Here is a 20,864-nt window from a genome sequence, read left to right on the forward strand (position 1 = left end):
AAAGCTGAGACATGAGGATCGCAGTTCACAGACAGCCTCAGCTACTTAGTGAAGCCCTTTGCAACTCCACGAGACCCTGTTTCAAAATAAAGAATAAAAAATAGAGCAGAGAGTGTAGCTCGGAGGTAGAATGCCCCTGGGTTCCATCCCCAGACCTGCAAAATAATTAATAATAATAATAATAATAATAATAATAATAATATAAAATAATGATAATGTATTATTATTTTGAAACTGCTAAGTAGGTATGATTATTAGGATGAAACAAATAATTTAACAGATTGTGCAAAAGTTGTAAAGAATTAATATTTTCATGGAAAAGAAAAGGAGATTCAAAATAAAACTAAAGGGTATAAACTTTGTACCCTGACATTTGAATTGGAAATATCACTGTAAAACAAGATGCTGGCCTGTTCACTCACACAGAAAGAGCCCCCACCCCCCTTAAAACATGATTTTCTTAATTCTATCCACAGAAAAGGCCTGGATAATTTGGCAACCATGGAGCAGCCATCCGAAACTTTAGCACACAGTTAGGATCTAAGTAATAGTTACCACAAAAGGTGCCAGACTGCTGAGCATGTTGGTACATGCCTGAAAGCCTAGTGACTTGCGAGGTTAAGGCGGGAGAATCGCAAATTTCAGTCCAGCTTCGGCAAATCGCCAAGACCTTGTCTCAAAATAAAAAGGGCTTAGGTGTGTAGCTCAGTGGTAGATCCCCCGAAGTGTAGGCCTTGTTTGGGTCTTGATTTCAAAACCAAAACTTAAAAAAAAATCAAACTTTAAAAGGGGCTAGGGTCGGGCGTGGTGGCGCACGCTTGTAATCCCCACGCTTGGGAGGCAGAGACAGGAGGATAGTGCAGGTTCGAAGCCAGCCGTGCACGCTGGTTTAGGAGACCCTGTTTCCAAATAAAAATGTAAAAATGGGTCTGGGAGTGTAGCCCGGATGTAGAAGGGCTTCCAGGAACCCCAGTACCACCAAAAATAAAAGGGGGGGGGGAGGCCTAGGGATGCAGCTCAGTGGTGGATACTTACCTAGCTAGTACCAAGGCACTGAATCCAATCCCCAGTGCCTTGGGGGAAAAGCAGGCCTAGACACGCATTAAAACATTAAGATAATTCACCATAAAACCGTATGAAAGGCTCACCAGTAAAGGGCTTGCAGAGTGTGCACAGGCCCTGAGTTAGATTCCCAGCACAGTAAGAAAAAAAAAAGCCAAAAATATAAGCCAGTATTTATGGTATAATTCTAAATGGAAAACAATATAAAAATGGCACCTCCGCTGAATTACATAAAGACCAATGTGTACACAGATGACTGGAAAATAAGCGAAAGAGAAATCAGCTACATTCAAGTGAGATTACACATACTCTTGCTTCAAAAATAATTTTCTGGAAGACAGAGGGCGGGTATTTTTCTGGGGAGAGGGGGAGTTCCCACTTCTATATCAATCCTCAAATCCAATTCCCTTCCACATTCCTTTTTAATACACTATGCCCAGGCAGCACGGCCAGGCTAGGAAACAGGCTGGTGGCCCGGCAGGTAAGCAACCAAGAGCCTCACTATCACAAATCCTCCAGCAGAAACAAACCACTTTTTTTGGTAGCTACTCTGCTACAAAAAGATGAAAGATGAAAACAATCATTTTCAGTGTAAAAAAAAAAAAAAAAAAAGCCTTGACAACTCGAGTTAACATACTAAGAAATGATCTATGCAATAGGCCACTTATAAAAATACTGAGGATTGAACCATTTTGAAAATTCTTCAAATATTTCATCATTTTAAGTAACTTTCACCTCAATTGTGTTCACCTCAAGATGCCGGTTTTAAACTGTGTTCCTCCTGGAAATACAAAGAGGCAAAGTAACTCTGGACCAGGTATACTACCTAGAGCAGCAAGAGCTGCTTTCAGTTATGGATGACCGAGTCAGACACAATGACGAGAACACATTTCGCACGCACACACACACATGATGTATCTGGAGGGGTACGCGGGCTGCTCAGGCCTGCTCTCAAGAAGCCATCTACTCCTCAACAGTAAAGCATCCAAGCCAGGACCAGTTCTCCAGAGGGGAAAATTGTCCTCCACTCAAAATTGCTTTCAACTATGTGATCCCTTTAAAACATGGCTCTGCTGCCGGCCTCCAAGGAAGTGAAATGCCACCCACCCGCCGGCCCTGGGCCCAGGTCAACGTGCACGTGTGTGCTGAGCCCTCTTCCCAGCACCGCTGGGTGCGCACGCTCCAGGGCCGCCTGTTACTCAGACGGAAGCGGGTGGCAGCCTGTGAAGCCCAGCCAGCAGCCTAGGCAGATCCATCCATGGCAACCCTTCATCTCTTCTCCAGGAAGACAGCAGAGAGGAGAGCATTTGAGTGACACAAACCACTCTGTGGAAGGCCCTGAGACTCTTCACTAGCAAAGAACCCACCCCGACGCCACAACAGTGTGCTGTCCACCCTGGTATTTAAAAAAGCACGAGGCATTCTTCCCATTCCTCACATATGAACAACCATAACAAACCTAAAATCAAGCTCCCACCAGGTATGGTGGTGCACACTCGTACTTGTGAAGCCGAGACGGGAGGATCATAGGTTCACGGCCAGTCTCAGCAACTTGGTGAGGCCCTCTGCAATTTAGTGAGATTCTATTTCAAAACAAAAAATAAAATAGGGCTGAGGGTGTAGCTCAGAGGTAGAATCCCCCTGAGTTCCATCCCCAATACCACAGAAAAAAAGCCCTCTCCCTATAAAATATTTTCAAAGACTGGTCAGGTCAAAGTCTAACAAATTCAGGGGGACTAAGGCAGACATACAAGTCATTTCTCAATCACAGATCAAGCCAGGAACAATGGTGCACATCTATACTCCCAGTACTTCAGAGAATGGGACAGGAGAACCACGGGCTTGAGGCCAGCCCCCACAACTTAGTGAGATCTTCAGCTATATACTGACCAAAACCCTGCTTAGTTAGCAAGACTTTGTTTCAAAATTTAAAAACAAATAAAGGGTTGGGGTTAAAACTTGGAGGCAGAACAGCCCTGGGTTCAACTCCCAGCGCCCCCCAACGGTTAAATGAATTTATATCCTAAACTTCCAACAGCCCAAACACTAACCAGTCCACTGGTCTTGAATATTTTTCCCAGTTCCTAAGTATGTGTGTAACATTTCTTTGGTTGAGTGTTAAACATAACTACTGTAAGAAAGTAGGGATTGTGACCTGAGAGCCCTTCTTCCCTCGGGGGAAAGCCCTGGGGCTGCTGATGGCTCAGTGGCCCCCATACTCCTGGAGAGCCTGTGTCCCAGCATGGCATAATAAAGATGCTCCCCAAAGGCAGTGGAACAGAGGCCCCGGAGCTCACAGGCCTGCGGAGCCCAGGAGTCCAAGGCACTGTGGAGCGGCTGCTGGCTGGGAGGGTGGACAAGGACTGGGCCGCAGAGCTGAGGAGGGGGCCGGTGCCCTCAGCTCACGAGCGCACCCAGCTTGTGAGGAGTTCAGAGGGCTGGGCTGACCAACGCAGAGGTGGGGAAGCGCAGCCAGGAGGGAGCTGCTTTTCAGGCGCTGTTTCTATTAGGTTAGGGAGGACCAGCAAGCCACCAATGACTCCTGGGCGGGAGCAACGGGATGAAAACCATACTTAGGAGAGGCTCTCCCGCTGGTTCAAGACCAGCCTCCGCAACTTACCAAGACCTGAACAATCTAGCAAGACCCTGTTTCAAAACAAAAATTAAAAGGAGCTGACACTGTAGCTCAGAGGTAAAATGGCCCTGGATTCAATCCCCACTACCACAGGGTGGGAGGGGGGAGATAGCTCAGTAGTAGAATGGCCCTGGATTCACTCCGCAGCACCAAAATAGAGGCTCTCTCTGATCAGAATTTCTGTTCTAGTTTGGGGGTTCCCCAGTTCTAGGATATGCATTCCTTAAAAAACAAGGCTCCAAGGTCAAAATGACATAGCGCACACATCTCCCCTGCCACCCTCCGCCAACCCCACAGGTTCAGAAATACACGCTATAAGGGCAAAGGTTCAGAGTCTCAAACTTAAAAGGCCTCTTCAACTCCCAAAGTTGACCCAGTAGTTCCAAGTCAGTCTTCAGACACACAAGCTGCAGGTTGCAAGCACTGCTAACTCAGCAGCTTTTCAAATGGGCAGCGCTACTATGCGCGCCACAGTGGAGAGCCACAGGGATCTAAGAATTTTAAGTTTGCCATGCTCCTTAAGCCCTAGAAGCATTGACACACCTGGAAACTTACTACAACCACAGCCCCATCTCAGACCAGAATCGGGGTGGAGAAGGTAGGCCCGCCAGGCCCAGGGTTAGAGGATAAGGCTTGTTTTTCAGCTTCTGCTTCTTTTCAGTTCAAAACATTGCAATCTGAGCAATAGACAGAAGCCAGTCAGGACTCAGGTCCCACCTTAAGAACATAAGGGCTGAAGAGAGATAAATGGAGGTAAAGGGACTAGGCAGGCCCCACACCCACAATCGGGAACTCCAGAAAGTCATTTAAAAATAATATGGGAACTGGCTCCAGATCTGGAGGAATAAGCAAACCGTACAGCAGGCCCCAGACTCTAGGGGTGGCATCCCCAAGGCTGGAGGCACAGCGGCCAGCCCCCCAGGTGGCTGTGGACCACCATCCACAAGGAGGCCTGGCCACTGTCGCCACTGTTGGCAGCATGGGACACAATAACCCCCAGCCCAGAGCCGGGCACCCAGTGCAGCTGAAGCCTGCCTCGGTGGGGAGGAGTCCTTCCCTGCCCCCAAAGCAATGAAGACTAGCAGGCTCTCAACGGTAATGGAGACCGTGATGAGTAGGTATAACTCAGCCGGGCATGGTGGCACACACCTGTCATCCTAGTACTAGGGAAGTTGAGACAGGAGGATCGCAGATTCAGAGCCAGCCTCTACAACTTAGCAAACTACTGAGACCCTGTTTCAAAATAAATAATAAGCCAGGCACGCTTGTAATCTCAGCATTTGGGAGGCTGAAACTGGAGCATTGCGGTTCACGGACAGCCTCAGCTACTTAGGCTCTTTGCAACTCAGTGAGACCTTGTTTCAAAATAAAGAATAAAAAATAGGGCAGGGGGTGTAGGGTGTATTCATTTCGAGTCACCCCTCCATGCCAGTCTGGTATGGAGCTGTATCTCTATTTTCTGTATTTCTATCTAATAAACTTCTTTAAATCTTAAAAAAAAAAAAATAGGGCAGGGGGTGTAGCTTGGAGGTCGAATGCACCTGGGTTCCATCCTAAGACCTGCAATAAGTAAATAAATAAAAAATAAAATAGGGCTGGGAGTGTAGCTCAGAGATAGAACACCCTTGGGTTCAATCCCCAGTACCACGAAAAATAAATAGATAAAATAGGGCTGGGGACATAATTCAAAGGTAAAACACCCTTGGGTTCAATCCCCAGTACCACAAAAAAATAAAATAAAATAAAGCTGGGAGTCCAGCTCAGAGGTAGAAGTCCCTGGGTTCAATCCCCAGTATCAAAGCACCCCAACCCCTCAGGCACTGGGGCACATGGGGAACACAGCAAGGAGAAGAGCCAAGGAGCTCCTGGCTCCGTGGGGTCCAGCTGAGGAGCGCGGCCCTTTCAGAACCCGCCAGGCCAGGTAGCCCGCCGCAGCTGCGCCTGACCCTTACTGGACAGTTCTCAGTAAAACTCCTTCCCACAAAGCTGCCCACCACGGGCAGCACATGTAAAGGCTGTACTTTCCAGCATGACATAAACACCAGCAGACAAAGGCCCGCTCAGGTTCTCCATGGCCAGCGCTGGGAGCACAGAGAGCCCGGTGGAAAACAAGCCCCCACTGGCAGGAGCTGCCCGAGCCACTCTTTGCACTCACACGTCTTCCTCTGATTAAATTACCTCTGAGGACAAATCTGGTCAGTGAGCCTGCACCCAGCTCACTGAGGGGATGTTGTGGCAGTACCTTCTTTCTTTGTGAAGACTGCAACAACGTGGAATTCCCTGTGCTGGACATGTCCTCAAAGTTCTCCAAAAGTGGTGCCTAAAATAACTGCTGGCCAAGGTTCAGTCCCCAAGTCTGGGGCAATCCTCCAATAGTGCTCAGTGATTTACTGCTGCAAACTATTTTTAAATTTTTTTGTTGGTGCGCTGTAGTCGTACCTCTTAATGGAGTACCAGATGGTAGAGGCACACCTGCACACATCACCAATCAGCCCTTCCCCAATTCCCCGCTCTTCATCAAGGAGTATGTGAAGGCAGTCCCCCAACACGCAGACACACTCCAGGCCTTCATCCGCAGTGCCTCACGTTCTGAGCAGGCAGACAGCTCCTGCCACCTGCGAGTCTGTGGTGCCGGGACCTGCCCGGGCAAGCTTTCCACACCTGCCATACATCCGCGCCCAAGCACGGTGCTGACCGCCACAGAACACGCAGCTGCACAGCCAGGAAACAGACACTCAGTTCTGGCCCCCGGGACTAGGCCCCCAAAACACTGTCAACTGAAGAAGACGTTTCTCCAAGATCTGTGGAACTCCCTGACATGATTCTTACCCACAAATCTTGGGCCCAGAAGTGAGAAACTGACTCAAGAAAAGGAGGTTCTCAGTTCCTGGTAATGAGGCGAAGGTCACTGGCAGAGGGATGGAACACGCAGAAAGAAAAGGCACAGGTAACATTAATGACAAAGAGAACAGCGGGCAGGCCTGGTGCCACACGCCTGACATCCCAGCACGCAGGAGGCTGAGACAGGGCGATTGCAAGTTCAAGGTCAGCCTTAGCAAGATCCTGTTTCCAAATAAGTAATATAGTCAGCCTAGAGGTGTAGCTCGGAGTTAGAATGCCCAGAGGATGCCGGGTGTGGCGGCGCAGGCTTGTAATCCCAACATCTGGGAGGCTGAGACAGGAGGACCAGGGTTCGCGGACAGCCTCAGCTACTTAGTGAGGCCCTCTGCAACTCAGTGAGACCCTGTTTCAAAATAAAGAATAAAATATTGGGTAGAGGGTATAGCTCGGAGGTCAAATGCCTCTGAGTTCCATCCCCAAACCTGAAAAAAAAACAAAAAAAGAATGCTCACGGTCCCCCTGGCCTTCAGGCAGAGCAGGCCCATAGCCTGGAACTCACTCCTTTACCTGGCACCCTACCCACTCACCTGTACACGGAAGGAGAGGCTCGGCGGCAGGCAGCACACTGGGCCTGGGGCAATTCTGAAGGCCCGCCAAGACCACACTGAAGCATTTCTTTCTTTACAAAGCCTAAAAACCTCACAAAACTAGAAGGGTGAAGACGACGATAGTAATGGGACTCTGAAACTGGCAGAGACCCTGCCACTAATGCAGACACAGGCTGCCCTTCCTGCTGCGAGGCAGGTGGTGTAAAAAGATGGGGAAAGAGGGCCATGTCCCGGTCCATTGTACGCCACTATTAACAGAATACCACAGGCAGGTAACTCACAAAGGAATGTCTCACTGAGTCCTGAAGACTGGGCAGTCAGGTGGAGGGCCACACCTGGCGAGGCCTCTGGCTGGGACAGAACAGGGTGGAGGGTGTCTCTTGGCGAGCATTAGGGGTCAGCTCAGGTCTCTTCCTCTTCACCACTATCCCATCATGGAGGCCGCACACTGATAACCCACCTAAACCTTTACTCCCCACAGTTGCCCCTATCCAAATAACATGATTATAAAACTTGGGGATTAATGCCAGGAGTGGAGGTGCACACTTGTAACCCCACGCTTGGAAGGCGGAGACAGGACGATCGTGCAGGTTCGAAGCCAGCCTCGCTCCTTAAGAGACCCTGTTTCCAAATAAAAATATAAAATAGGTCTGGGAGTGTAGCCTAGAGGTATAAGGGTTCCATCCCCAGTACGACCAAAAAAAAAAAAATTGGGGATTAAGTCTCCTGCATGTGAGCCTTGGGCGTGTTCAACAGACAACAGAAACCCAGTCTATCGAAAGGTAGAGAAAGCAGAGAACAATGTCGAGTCCCCAAAACCAGAAACCAGGGACACCAATACCTTTCCTGAGGTACCTGAATGTCGCTAATCAGAGGATGTGCAAAAGGTAGGTAGAAAAGTGGTCAGACAGCCGGATGGCCTGCCCCACCCCCGCTGCCTGGCAAGGGAACCACAGACATGTTCCCCGAACAGCAGGAAAATGCAGAGCTCTGGGCCAGGCACCAGATGACACGAGAGACCACCCCACCAGTCCTTCTCCATTCAGTGGACACAGGGCTTCAGCAAGTGGGGCACCACCAACAGAAGAACCGGTCCGAGGGAGCAGGCCTGGGGTTCTGGAAAGGCTCCTCGGGAAGGGGGCCCGGGACGTAACCATTGCCCTTGGCCCCTTCCGGTGCCAAAGTGAGCATCAGGTTAAAAGGCCCTCCATGAGGGGTTGGCAGTCCCTCCATATAGATAAATAAGAGGGTGCATTCAGCCAGGCGTGGTAGCACACCCCTGTTAATTCCAGTACTTCCAGAGGAAGATCACAGGTTCAAGGCCAGTCTCAGCAACTGAGACCCTGAGCAACTCTGCAAGGCCCTGTTTTAAAATAAAAAGGGCTGTGAGTGTAGCTCAGAGGTAGAAAGCCTCACAGGGTCAATCCCACTACCAAACTATAGAAGTAGTAAGTGGATATTCAAAAGTGACCTCTACCACAAAACACAAATACCAAACCCAACCAAAAAGTGGGGCCTTGGAGGAAGAAAACCATGCAAGGGAGACAAAGTCAGGTATTTCAAGTGAAACAAGAAAAGGACACTATAATAAAGGAACACTTGGAGAATCAAAGAACTCTCAAAATTTAAAAATAGAGAGTAGGAATGAAATACTCACTAGAAGAGTTGGGAAAGTTGAAACAATCGCCCAGGACGCCAAGCCAAAGAGACAAAAGACAGAAAATAGCTTTAAAAGGGTAAGAACGTTTGAGGATTGGTCCAGAAGGTCCACTACAAAAACAATAAAGAGTTTCCGAAAGAGAGAACTCAGAAAATAGAAGAGAGGGGATCAAAGAAAAAAAATCAACAAAAAAAGACCTGGGCTGCCCAACTGAGTACCTGTCACAAAAAAGTGAAAATAGACGCACACCAAGACACTCACTGTGAAATCTCAGAGCCCCAGAGCACAGCCCACCCTGCGGGCTCAGGAAGGACAGGTGGCCTCTGTGCACAGAACCTGGCACAGCAGCAGCCCAGGGCTACACTACAGTGGGCTGCTGCCTTCAGAATGATGGGAGAAAGAATGCCTGCCCTGGGTGTCGTACCACACCAAACACCAACAGAGAGACAGGCAGAAATAAAGACTTTTAAAAACCCTGTGTCCCCAGGACCATTCACAGGAAGAAACTGCAGGATACACAGAAGGATGATGGCAGGACATTCAGAAAACAGGACATCCGACACAGCCAAAAGAATCCAGAGGATGAACGCAAGGAAGACAGAGGTGGTGGACCCCGCACCAGGAGCTCAGGAAGAATGGCTGGCCGAGACAGGAGCAGGGCAGAGCTCACAGGGAGGGCTTCTCCAGCGAGGCACAGCGCTCTCCGCTCCTCCTGAACTTCCAAGGACAGAGCTCTGACACCTGGTAAAGTGTTTTGCGTTGAGTCACAAGTGTATTACAATAAAAAACAGTTAACTTCCACAAGCGATCTGAAGAGCAATCGCAGGTCACTAATAATGGCTGGCCTGGGGACGCCACTTGATGAGGCACCTTCAGCACACACTCTGTACTGATCCAACCAAGTCACCATAAACCTCCACCAGGGAGAGGGAGGGGAGGTGTCTGAGTGCCAGAGACGGGGACAAAACTAAACCCTCATCTACAGGTCCATGCTAGCAGATAAAGCACAAAACCAGCAGCGATTCTTAAACATTCTTGGTAAACTAAGCCGTACCAACACAAGTGGGCTAGGAGAGACCAAAGGGGCTGCCCTGGGGAGGGAGGAATGGGAGCAAGAGACAGTAACTGTTATCTTTCCCAACATACCATATACAACTAACCCATAAAGTTTCCTGCAGCAAAAATTAAACAAACTGACCGTGGTGGCGCACGCTTGTAATCCCAGCATTTAGGAGGCTGAGACAAGAGGATCGTGGGTCACAGCTAGCCTCAGCTACTTAGTGAGGCTCTCAGCAACTTAGTGAGACCCTGTTTCCAAATAAAATACTAAATAGGTCTGGGAGTATAGCCCGAAGGTAGAAAGCCTCTGGGTTAGACCCCCAGTACCACCAAAAAAAAAAAAAAAAAGAGTAGTGGGGGTAGATCGGAGATGGAATGCCCCTGGGTTTCATCCCCAGTACTGCAAAAAAAGAAAGAAAAGAAAAGAAAAGAAAAGAAAAGAAAGAAAATTTCAACAAAATCCTAAGTAACTGAAAATAAAAACAGAGGATATAAGCTGATAACGGTCCATTCAAATCTTAGGGCCTAACTTTTTTAAAACAGGAAAAGACTTGAAATAATAATTTTTTAAAAAAACAGGCTACATATTTATGGTAAGCAACTACATAAAACTCAAAATGTTCCCACCACTTATTCAGATACCAATAGAGTTCTCTCAACAGCAAAGTTGCTAACTAGAAATCCTCAAGAAAACCTCAGGCCAGGCCTCTGGAGCCAGCAAGCCATCCCCTGGGTGCACATGGTGCCTCTGTAATCAGAGAAAAGGTATGTCTTTACACTTTGTAGCAAGGAAAGGTACATTTCATTCTGATTTTCCCTGACCTAATCCTCAGAAACCAGGGAGGATTTAGGATTAGAGAACTCCATGTTCACCCGCCAGAAGCCAGGGTTCTAACAGCACATTTTTTCTTTTTCCCAAAGCATTTGGCCCTGGGATGGGTAATAAATTCCACTGTGACAGAGCGGGCCGTGGGAATGGCCAGCTGGTGGGAGACAGGAGCACAGGGCACCACGCAGTCCCCACACTGGCTCTGGCCACTGAGCCCATCAGTGCTTGGGCACCGCTGAAGCACCCAGAAACCACAGCAGGGAGGGCCGGGTGCGGCCGCTTCCTGCAGGTACAGAGTTTCCAAGCAGAGAAGTCTGAATCACAGGAAAATTCGCCCAAATACAACAGCTAATAAGAGGCAAGGCTCATCGCACTCCGCCCTGGCTGGGAGGTGCGCCGGGTCAACACACCAGGGGCGAGGCTCAGGGCATCAGCCCAAGCAGCTCAGCACCAACCACGCTGGGTGGGACAGCCACCACGCTGGCCACGCCAGCCGCAGCTGCACCCTCACAGCCAGTCTCGTCTGACCAAGTGCTTCCTGAAGGTCACGTGGTTCTACGTGAACTACTAACAAGCACATGCCCTCCTCCTAGAATCCAAATGTCTCGCTGGGCATGGTGGCTTCTGGCCCCCACCAACAAAAAAAACTGAGGCATAATAAGTTGTCCCCATTGCTACATTTTGCTGATAGAGAAGGAAAAAGCCATACTGAGGTAGTATTAAAAACAGCAGTGGACAACTACAATCTGCGGGAAGGTATGCCTTTACTTTCCTCATTACTGTAGGGAGCAAGACAAAAGGCCATAAAGCAAGGGGTGAGGGAGTTATAAGACTATAAACTTCACTCTGTTCAAAGCACCAAGGTCTGCTGAACCCCGCTAACAAGCCCACCCGGCTCTCCAGGCAGCCCCGAGCCCCCGCCGGCCCAGGGTCCTCGTGTCTCAGGTGCCGGGACACCCATGAGTAGGCACCCAGCATACCCAGAAGCCAGCTGTCTGCCTTCCCCACCACCTGCATGTGAGGAAGCAGGAGGCCCAAAGAGCAGGATGCTCAAAGCTGTGCTCCCGGGCGGCCTCTCCACCTTGGAGCGCCACCCAGTTCTTTCCAGCAAGCACCTTGTCATGGGACCCTCAGACACTGAACCTTCCTCCCTCCTGCACCAGCTGCGGGCCTCTGGAGAACCAGGACCTAGAATCCACATCTGGAGCCATCCTCTGCGGGGCTCTGCCTAGAGCACAGCTGTAAGACAAGGAACCTCGTGCTATAGTTCTGCCTCATCCTGGAGCTGCTCTCAGAACCTAGATCGCACAGCTTCATATCCGTCCATGCTCAGAGACACCAGACCCCAGCCCACGCCCACTCGGAACCATGCAGGCATCGGCCAAGGAAGCGCAGCAAAGACACTGGAAAGTCCCCCACAAGGAAAGTCCAAGAGCACTGACGCCGTTAAATGCAGCTGTCCTGTTTGACTTTCAAACTGTACCAATCACCCTGTCCTCCCTTCTCAGCAAAGACCAGCCCTCCGAGGAGTCACAAGAAGGGAAGGCCCACCAGTAGAGTCTTCAAGTTCTTTGTACGTCCAAATATGAGAATCTAAAACTTGGGATAAACTCAAAATGTGCTGAATTAACACAGGCCCCGCTATACTTATCTAACTTATGTTTTTCAAACTGTGGGTCATGAGTCAGTGGGCTGTGAAATCAATTCAGAGTTGCAACTAACTCTTTTATTTTTTAATATATCACAATAGTACATCACAAGTATTAAGGAACAATACTAGCTTCTGCAACTTTAGTTTCTAGTCCTGATGTGAATTCTACTTCTTCTAGGAGTCATGGTCCACTAAAGCTGAAAGGTGACTAGTAAAATTCTGTAACAGCGATTGACAAGCCAAAATCAAATTCTTTTTAAGTCACAACTTATGCAAACTCAAAGTTGATGGGTGCGCCCACCTCCAAATGAGGTTTGCTTTTCTTTTAATCTGAAATTAGCAAAACAGCAAATGTCTGATGATGAAAAAGAAAAGTACTTAGAGCCACAAATCAGCTGAATTTCTTTGCGTTCTTTCCTAGTTACCACATTCAGTTCATGGATTCGCATCCCTCCCCAACAGTATAAAATTGGGATGTGGGAGGGGAAAGGAAGAGGCTCCAGCAAACTTCATTAAATATTAAAAATGGTAACTTGCCTGACATGGTGGTCACACCTATAATCCTAGTACTTGGGAGGCTGAGACCAGGGGACTGCAGGTTTGATGCCAACCTCAGCAATTTAGCGAGAACCTGTTTCCAAATAAAAATAAAACAGGAGCCAGGCATGGTGGTGCATACTTATAATCCCAGTTCTTGGGAGGCTGAGAAAGAAGGATTGCAGGTTCGAGGCCAGCCTCAGCTATTTAGTTACGCCCTCTGCAACTTAGTGAAGCCCTGTTTCAAAATAAAAAATAAAGCCAGGCGCACGCTTGGCTCTGGGATGTGTAATAAAATCCCCGCGCTTGGGAGGTAGAGACAGGAGGATCTCGCAGGTTTGAAGCCAGCCACGCGCGCTGGCTTAGGAGACCCTGTTTCCAAATAAAAATGTAAAAATAGGTCTGGGAGTGTAGCCTGGAGGAAGAAGGGCTTCCAGGAACCCCAGTACCACAAATACATACATACATACATACAATAGGGCCGGTGGTGTACTTCAGAGGTAGAATACCTCTGGTTCAATCCCCAGTACCTCAAAAACATAATAAAATAAAACTGGGCTTAAAGTTGTAGTTTAGAGGTAGAATGCCCCCAGGTTCATTCCTTAGCACCACCAAAAAAAAAAAGGCAACTTGCTAGAGTGGCACACACCTGTAATTCCAGTGCTTGGAGGCTAAGACAGGAGGATTACATATTTGAAGCCAGCCTCAGCAACTTGGCAAGGCGGGCACGGCGCTACACACCTAAAATAGTTCCTGGGAGGCTGACGCAAGAGAATGGCAGGTTTGAGAACAGGGTCAGCAAGTAGTGAGATTCTCATCAACCTAGCAAGACCCTATTTCAAAACTAAACTACAAGAGGCCTGGGGGTGTAGATCAGAGGTAGAATATCCCTGGATTCAATCCCCAGTACCACAAGAAGGAAAAAGAAAAGTAATTCATTCAGATATACAGGCACCAATTCCTCACCTGGAATCCCACACGAGTTCCTTAATGACTGCTGACAACAAATCATTGATCTTTAGTTCTAATTTCTTCAGCAAATACAATGGAAAGAAATAAAATGAGCAGTAATATTAACAAAAGTCACAATAAAGAAATGATAGGACACGGTGAGGACATGCATGGTCTTCAAGGGAGGAAAGACCTGCTCCCACCATCACTGTACCACACACTGCACTGTCCTGCCTTGATCTGATCACTTCCCCTGGTTTCCACGGCTACAAAAGGAAAAACACGACCTATGCCTCAGTTGGTACCAATAAGTGGAGAAGCATAAACAGACGTGTGAATGTTCCTTCATCTGAGATATTTTATAAGCATTCTTGCCTAAGGCTGCAGGAATTCACGCTGCACTCTTTCAAAATGTTTTAAGCCAACCCCTTAGGACCCCTGTTCAGATGAGGAAGGACAGGAGACCCGTCACAGGAGGGATGTGGACTTCTCCCATTTTACCCCTGCCAACAGTCAAGGCCAGGTGGGCCTTTAATTTAGTCCTCAGCCGCAACCCCCACAGGGGCGGCAGCTGCTAATTCCTAAACGAACTTGTTTTTCTTTTCTACAGCAAAGGGAGGGCAAAGGAATGTTCTCTCCCCAAATGGCACACCAAAAACATATCATACAGTTTGGAGACGACCAAAGTACAAGAGTGACTGCTGATCCACTTCCATACCTCCGAAAAGACCACAGCTGGAAAAGTGGCCTTTTCTTCTGAGAAAAATGTCTCATCTTTATACTCAGAAGGCAAAATAAAAACTCTTGCAAAATCACCTAAGAAATGCACTCTTTGTTTTGTTTTGAAACTCTTTTGAGAGGCAAAGATAGTAAAGAAAAATTATTTTCTTTTCCCAAAGTTAAGAATATTGACCCTTTTTGTTTGTTTGTTTGTTTGTTTGTTTTGGTATGGCACTAGGGATTGAGCCCCAGGGCATTTTACCTCCAAGCTACACCCCCAGCCCCATTTTATTTTGAAACATGATCTCACTAGGTTGATGAGTTTCACTACTTGTTGAGGCTATCCTTGAACCAGTGATCCTCCTGTCTTGGCCTCCTAAGTACTAGGATTACAAGCTTGCACCACCAAGCCCAGCTCCATTCTTTAAAAAAAAAAAAAAAAAAAAAAGGTGAGGACCAGTACTAGCCAGAGGGCTTTAAGTATGTTTTCAAAGTGATTCATTTTCCACTGGGGGCCCTAAGTGAGGCTTGTGTACTTAGATTACAACCTGATTAGCACATTAGGAAAGTCAGTCTAAAGGAAATACTGATAAAACTTTTTTTTTTAATTGCTGCAAGAGGTCCTTCTTGCTCCACTGTTTTTCACACAGTTCACCCTGATCTTCATGCCTCCAAATTGAAAGCAAAGCAGGAGCTTTAGAAAATACCAAGAAACCATATCTGACTTTTACCCATAAGTCAGCAGAAGCTTAACTGGCTTTTTATTTTGTGTCTTGTTTAGTTTTGCTCTGTTCATACTGGGAATTTAAACCAGGGTATTCGATCTCTGAGCAGCACCCCCAGCCCTATTTTTTATTTTGTTCCCATGTGCTGGACTAGAACCCGCAATTCTCCTGTCTCAGCTTCCCAAGTACAGGTACATGCCACCACATCCAGCTATTTTAAAAGCACATAAAATCTAGAAATGGGAGGCTGAGACCAGAGGATCACAGGTACAGCCTCAGCTACTTTAATGAGGCCCTTTGCAACTCAGTGAGACCCAGTTTCAAAATAAAGAATAAAAAATTGGGCTGAGAGTGTAACTCAGTAATAGAATGCCCCTGGGTTCCATCCCCAGACACACACACACACACACACACACACACTCTCTCTCTCTCTCTCTCTCTCTCTCTCTCTCTCTCTCTCTCAAGAGATTAAAGAAAATTCTTTAAGCATCTTCCCAATCTTACTCTTCATACTAACTTTACTATTCCCTTTAAAAAAAAAAAAGTAAACTTGGACTAAAAGTCTAGCCGCTGTTCAAGTGGTAACTTCAATTTCCTATTTTTCTAGATTTCAAACCTCAGTAGTAAGATCCAGTTTTCTTTTTATAGTTTTAAGAGAAGGGGGGAGCTTTATGGCTCCTAAGAGCCAAGGTCTGGGCACTCTGCTTCTTAGCCCTGGAGACAGAGGGAAGGAGCCTGTTGCTATCCATAAAATAACAAATAGTCCGCTTGGATATTTTGGGTTGTTTCCTTAAAGCTCTCAAGTTCACCGTCTTAGCTACACAGCTTGGGAGAGTAAAACTTTAACGACAGACCCTAACTGTACCCTGCGATTTTAAACACGATCCTTCTGCCAGCATTTATGTCCGTACACACATTTCAAGTTAGTCAAGGATGAGGGGTTTAGTTTTTCAAAGGGCTGGAAAACTTTTTAACGCATTCTCAGAAATTCAAAATACAACTCCCCTGGTCCCCCCGAAGTCCCTGGTCAGGCCACTGAGTGCAGACAGAGAGGTCGGCGGCCCGAGAACTCCCCGCGACGCCGCTCAGCCTCAGTGAAAGCCCAGCGTCCCGCCGCCCGCAGGGTGGGCCGGGCCGCTCTCCCCGGCCCGCGGCCCGACCGAGGCCTGGCCCGGGTGCGGCCAGGGTACCCGCGGCCGCACCTCCCGGCACCCCGCCTGCGGGACCCGGCTCGGGCGCTCCCTGCTCCCTGCCCCTGCTCCGTGCTCGCTGCCCCCTACATCGTGCTCCCTGCTGTGCTCCTAGGCCCCTGGTTCTTGCTCCTTGCTGTGCTCCTAGCCCCCTGCTCCATGCTCCCTGCCCCCTGCCCCGTGCTCCGTGCTCCCTGGTCCCTGCTGTGCTCCCTGCCCCCTACACCTTGCTGTGCTCTCTGCCCCTGCCCCGTGCTCCCTGCCCCGTGCTCCCTGGTCCCTGCTGTGCTCTCTGCCCCTGCCCCGTGCTCCCTGGTCCCTGCTGTGCTCCCTGCCCCCTACACCTAGCTGTGCTCCCTGTCCCGTGCTCCCTGGTCCCTGCTGTGCTCTCTGCCCCGTGCTCCCTGGTCCCTGCTGTGCTCTCTGCCCCGTGCTCCCTGGTCCCTGCTGTGCTCCCTGCCCCGTGCTCCCGCTCCCTTCCCGGGGCTCGGGTCCTCCGCCCCGCGATGGCCCGGGTCTCGCGGGGCCGCGGCGCGCTCAGGCGGGGGCCCGCGGGGCCTCCCAGGGCACGGCTCGCACCCCTCCTCCCGGGCCGGCGCCGGCCGCAGCGCCTGGGCAGCGGCCCCGCACCCCGGCCCAGGCCGCGGCCCGTGTTTACGCCGCGCGGCGCCTCCGCGCGCCCAGCCTACCTGCATGCCCGGCAGGCCCGGCTGCACCGGCGAGTGCGCCATGGCGCTCGGGACGGCGCTTCCTGCGCGGGCGGCCGAGGCGCGGCCTCCAGCCGGGCGCGCGGCCCGGGCGGGGGTCTCAGGGCGGGCGGCGGGCGGCGTCCCCACGCACGGCGCGGAGGCCTGGCGCGCCGCCTGCTCCTCCTCCTGCGCCGCCGCCGACGCCGGGCCTGGGCCGCGCGAGCCGCCGCCGGGAGCGAGTGGGCGCCGCGCCGAGCAGCCCGCCCCGCCCGCCCGCGCGCCCGCGCTTCCGGAGGGGGAGGGGCGCTGGGGAGGGGAGGGGCGGAGGGGAGGGGAGGGGCGGAGGGGAGGGGAGGGGGAGGGGAGGGGGAGGGCGCTGGGGAGGGGGAGGGGCGGGGCGCCCGGCCGCGGGCGCGCAGGGGCTGCGCAGGCCCGAGGATCCGAGCCGGCCGCGGGGGAGGGAGGCCGGCACCCGCCCTGCGGCCCCGCCCGCCCCGGCTCCCGGCAGGACGGGGATGCCGCCCGGCCTGCGCCCCCCCACGGGGCGGGGCTTCTGGGTAAAGTTTGCAGCCGGCCCCGCCCGGGAGGAAACCGAAAGGGGAGAGGCGGGGAGCGCCCCTCCCCCCCCCCCCCCCCCGCGGCCGGCGCTGCGGACTTAGCGCGGGAGCGGCCGGACCCTGCGCCTGGCCCCGCGCCCCGGGAGGATGGGTGAGGAGGACGGGGACAATGAGAGGAAGGCGGCGAGACGCGGCCGCGGCTCTCCTCCCTTGCGCCGCCCGCCCAGCCCCGGCCCGCCGACCACCGGCCCTGCCCCCCCCTCGGCCTCCGCCCCCCCAGACGCAGGAAGGACGTGAGGACCGGAGTCGGGGCTGCCTCCAGAGTTTTATTTACAGACTAGGGGGCCGGCTGCTGGTCTCAGCTCCTGCGTCCCCGCGACCCTGGCTGCGCACTCGGGCCATCTTTGGGTTCACAATGAGGCCCCAAGAGGTCAGCCGGTTGGGGGAGACGCTGAAGATCTTACCCGGGTAAGGAGGGTCTATTCTCAAGGTATCCCAAGAACTTAAGTTCCCTCTGCTCAACATCCGACAGCAGTAACTTGCTCACACTTAATCTCTGCTTTTCCTGTAGAATGGAGGTTTCTCAGAGTCGTCCAGAACACCTTAGAATACCCTCCTGCTGGCCACTGCCACGCCGTTCAGAAGCCCGGCCACCCCTCAGTCGTTCGGTGAGAAGAACGTGACCGTAAAAAGTTAGAAGCAGAGCCGGATACCCAGGACCTTACAATCTGATACCGATTTTATGTACCTAAAAAATGAGCTATGGAGAGAGAGCGAGCAAATGATCTCGCATATGAGTCTTGAAAACATCCATAGTTTTCAACCCCCAATTCCACCCAAAGTAGCATCTCCTTAGGAGTGGGCCAGGAAGTACGCAAGAATGCACACCAGAGATGTAGGGGAACCGGACGTGGTGGCGCACACTTGTCATCCCAGCATTTGGGAGGCTGAGACAGGAGGATCACACAGGTTCGAAGCCAGCCTCAGCTACTTAGTGAGGCTCTCAGCAACTTAGTGAGACCCTGTTTCCAAATAAAATAGAAAATAGGTCTGGGAGTATAATCTGGAGGTAGAAATTTTTTTTTTGCATTACTGGGGAAAGAACCCAGGGGCATTCTACCTTGGAGCTACACCCCAGCCCTATTTTTTATTCTTTATTTGGAAACAAGGTCTCACTGAGTTGCAAAGGGCCTCACTAAGTAGCTGAGGCTGTCTGAGAACCCGGATCCTCCTGTCTCAGCCTCCTGAATGCTGGGATGACAAGCGTGCACCACCACGCCTGGCTCAGCATCCCATTTCATACCCAAGGCTAGGAAGGCTAAGAACAGTAGGTGACGGCAGGATACAACTTATCTAGACACAGTGACTTGCATCCGTTAGCTGCTTGGTTTCCTTGTACTGGTTTATCTCCCTCCCCAGAACCCCCCCCCTCCCCGCTTTGACCACATGAAGGAAGAAGCCAGGCAAGAGCTGCTGTTCAGCTGGGGCCCTGCAGGCGCTGCCCAGCACCCACAGGGCTGTGAGGCGCTCCTGGCTTTGTTTTCCCGGAGCAGAGATGATTGACAACTGACCCGAGTGTGGGATCAGGACAAGACTCCTCAGGACTGACTCCTGCCCGAGGGCTCGCTGCGCTCACTCCTCCCCTCACACTTATTTGAACGCCAGCTCCATGTCAGCTGTGGTTCAGTGTTGGGATCTAAGCACGCTGTCCTCAGGTGCGTCTTTATCCCATCCTAAAGGCCTGTTCTCCCCAGCTTCTAACTTTGGAAGTGTGCACTACCATAACTGATTGAACTTAGACTGATAATAGCTGGTAACCAGCATCTAAGAAAGACAGGATCATCCCTCACCTGCTGCTTTTTGTCAATTTCCCTCCAGTCCCAGTAGATCGTTACAATACCTCGTACACTACCATAATTCCAGAAGGAGAGAGTTTGAGGGTCTCCATAGAGATTATACATTTTCTGGTCTCCATGGGGATACTAATCCATTGAATTATTTTCATCCCCTGGCCCTCTTAGTCTTTCGTGTTCACTTAAGGACATAAATCAGGCAATGAACCGTGCTCTGACATATATCCTGGACCACAAAGGGTATTTCCATATCCCTAGACAGATCCTTACAGATATAAAGCCCCTGTGTATCAATGTCCCCGAAGCCAGTTCCTATACTCTGCCGAGCTCAGTGTGAAGCAGAAAACAAGAATTCAACAATCAACCCCTTCATGTCTCTTTCTGAGTTGAAAAGATAAACACCCCCCAAATGCCACTTGATAAAGAGCAGCTAGACAAGTAGCGCATTAGCAATTTAAATTCACAGATTAAAGAAAAGGACTTACATGGTGAACTTTAAAGGGAGAAATAGGAGTAGCTTGGATAAGTGACTAGCAGAGGGCCTGACAAATTTCTACACTTGCTTAGTAGGTGAAGACAAATTATTAACATCAGTATGGAGAAGCACATCTCGTCTTCGCTGGATGGCAGGGAAGCAGGAGGCTGTATGCTAAAGCCCTAGGAAGAAATGTCAGCTACACAGAAACGGTGGATCCGCGTCTCCCTCGGGGGCACAGAGCGTGGAGGAAGGCTCTCAGGGACACCACTCGCCCTCAGTTTTTAGCTTCACACTGCGTTCATCTCCTTGGACCGCCATAACTGAGCATCACAGACAGAAATCTATCTGTTCACAGTTCTAGAGGCCCAAGGCCAAAGCCAGCGTATCAGCAGGGTCAGTTTCTCCTGAGGCTCGCAGGTGGCCTTCTTTCTGTGGACAGCCTTCTCTATGTGTGTCTGTATCCTAATGTCCCAATCACGTAGGACTTGCATCCACAGTGATTCCCTCATTTTGCCTGACTTCCCTTTTCCAGGAGTTGTGGTATACACCTGTAATCCCAAAACTTGGAAAGCTGAGACAGTAGGATCTCAGGTTCAAGGCCAGCACACTTAGTTCCAGACCAGTAACTTTTACTTTCTTTCTTTTTTTTTCTTTTTTCTTTCTTTTTTTTTTTTTTTTTTTTTTTGGTGGGGCTACACCCCCTGCCTTATTTTTTATTTTTTATTCTGAAACAGGGTCTCACTAAGTTGTGAAGGGCCTCACTAAGTAGCTGAGACTGTCCATGAACTGTGATAATCCGGTCTCAGCCTCCCGAATGCT

The 20,864-nt window shown here is 50.4% G+C and overlaps 1 protein-coding gene across 2 annotated transcripts in view; it reads right to left on the bottom strand.

Annotated features, from left to right (window-relative positions):
* The window catches only part of STK24 (serine/threonine kinase 24), a gene marked incomplete at both ends in the record, with an annotated part of 98,181 nt that extends 80,982 nt beyond the window's left edge, over positions 1-17,199 (bottom strand). For both annotated transcript variants that reach the window (XM_080688780.1, XM_080688779.1), the window contains one exon: positions 17,158-17,199. In XM_080688780.1, coding sequence (XP_080544906.1) covers positions 17,158-17,199 — 42 coding nt within the window. The remainder of the gene's footprint in view (positions 1-17,157) is intronic.
* Between the last annotated feature and the right edge of the window lie 3,665 nt (positions 17,200-20,864).

The sequence above is a fragment of the Muscardinus avellanarius genome (assembly GCF_963383645.1).
Source record: "Muscardinus avellanarius genome assembly, chromosome: 2".
NCBI classification, from domain to species: Eukaryota; Metazoa; Chordata; class Mammalia; order Rodentia; family Gliridae; genus Muscardinus; species Muscardinus avellanarius.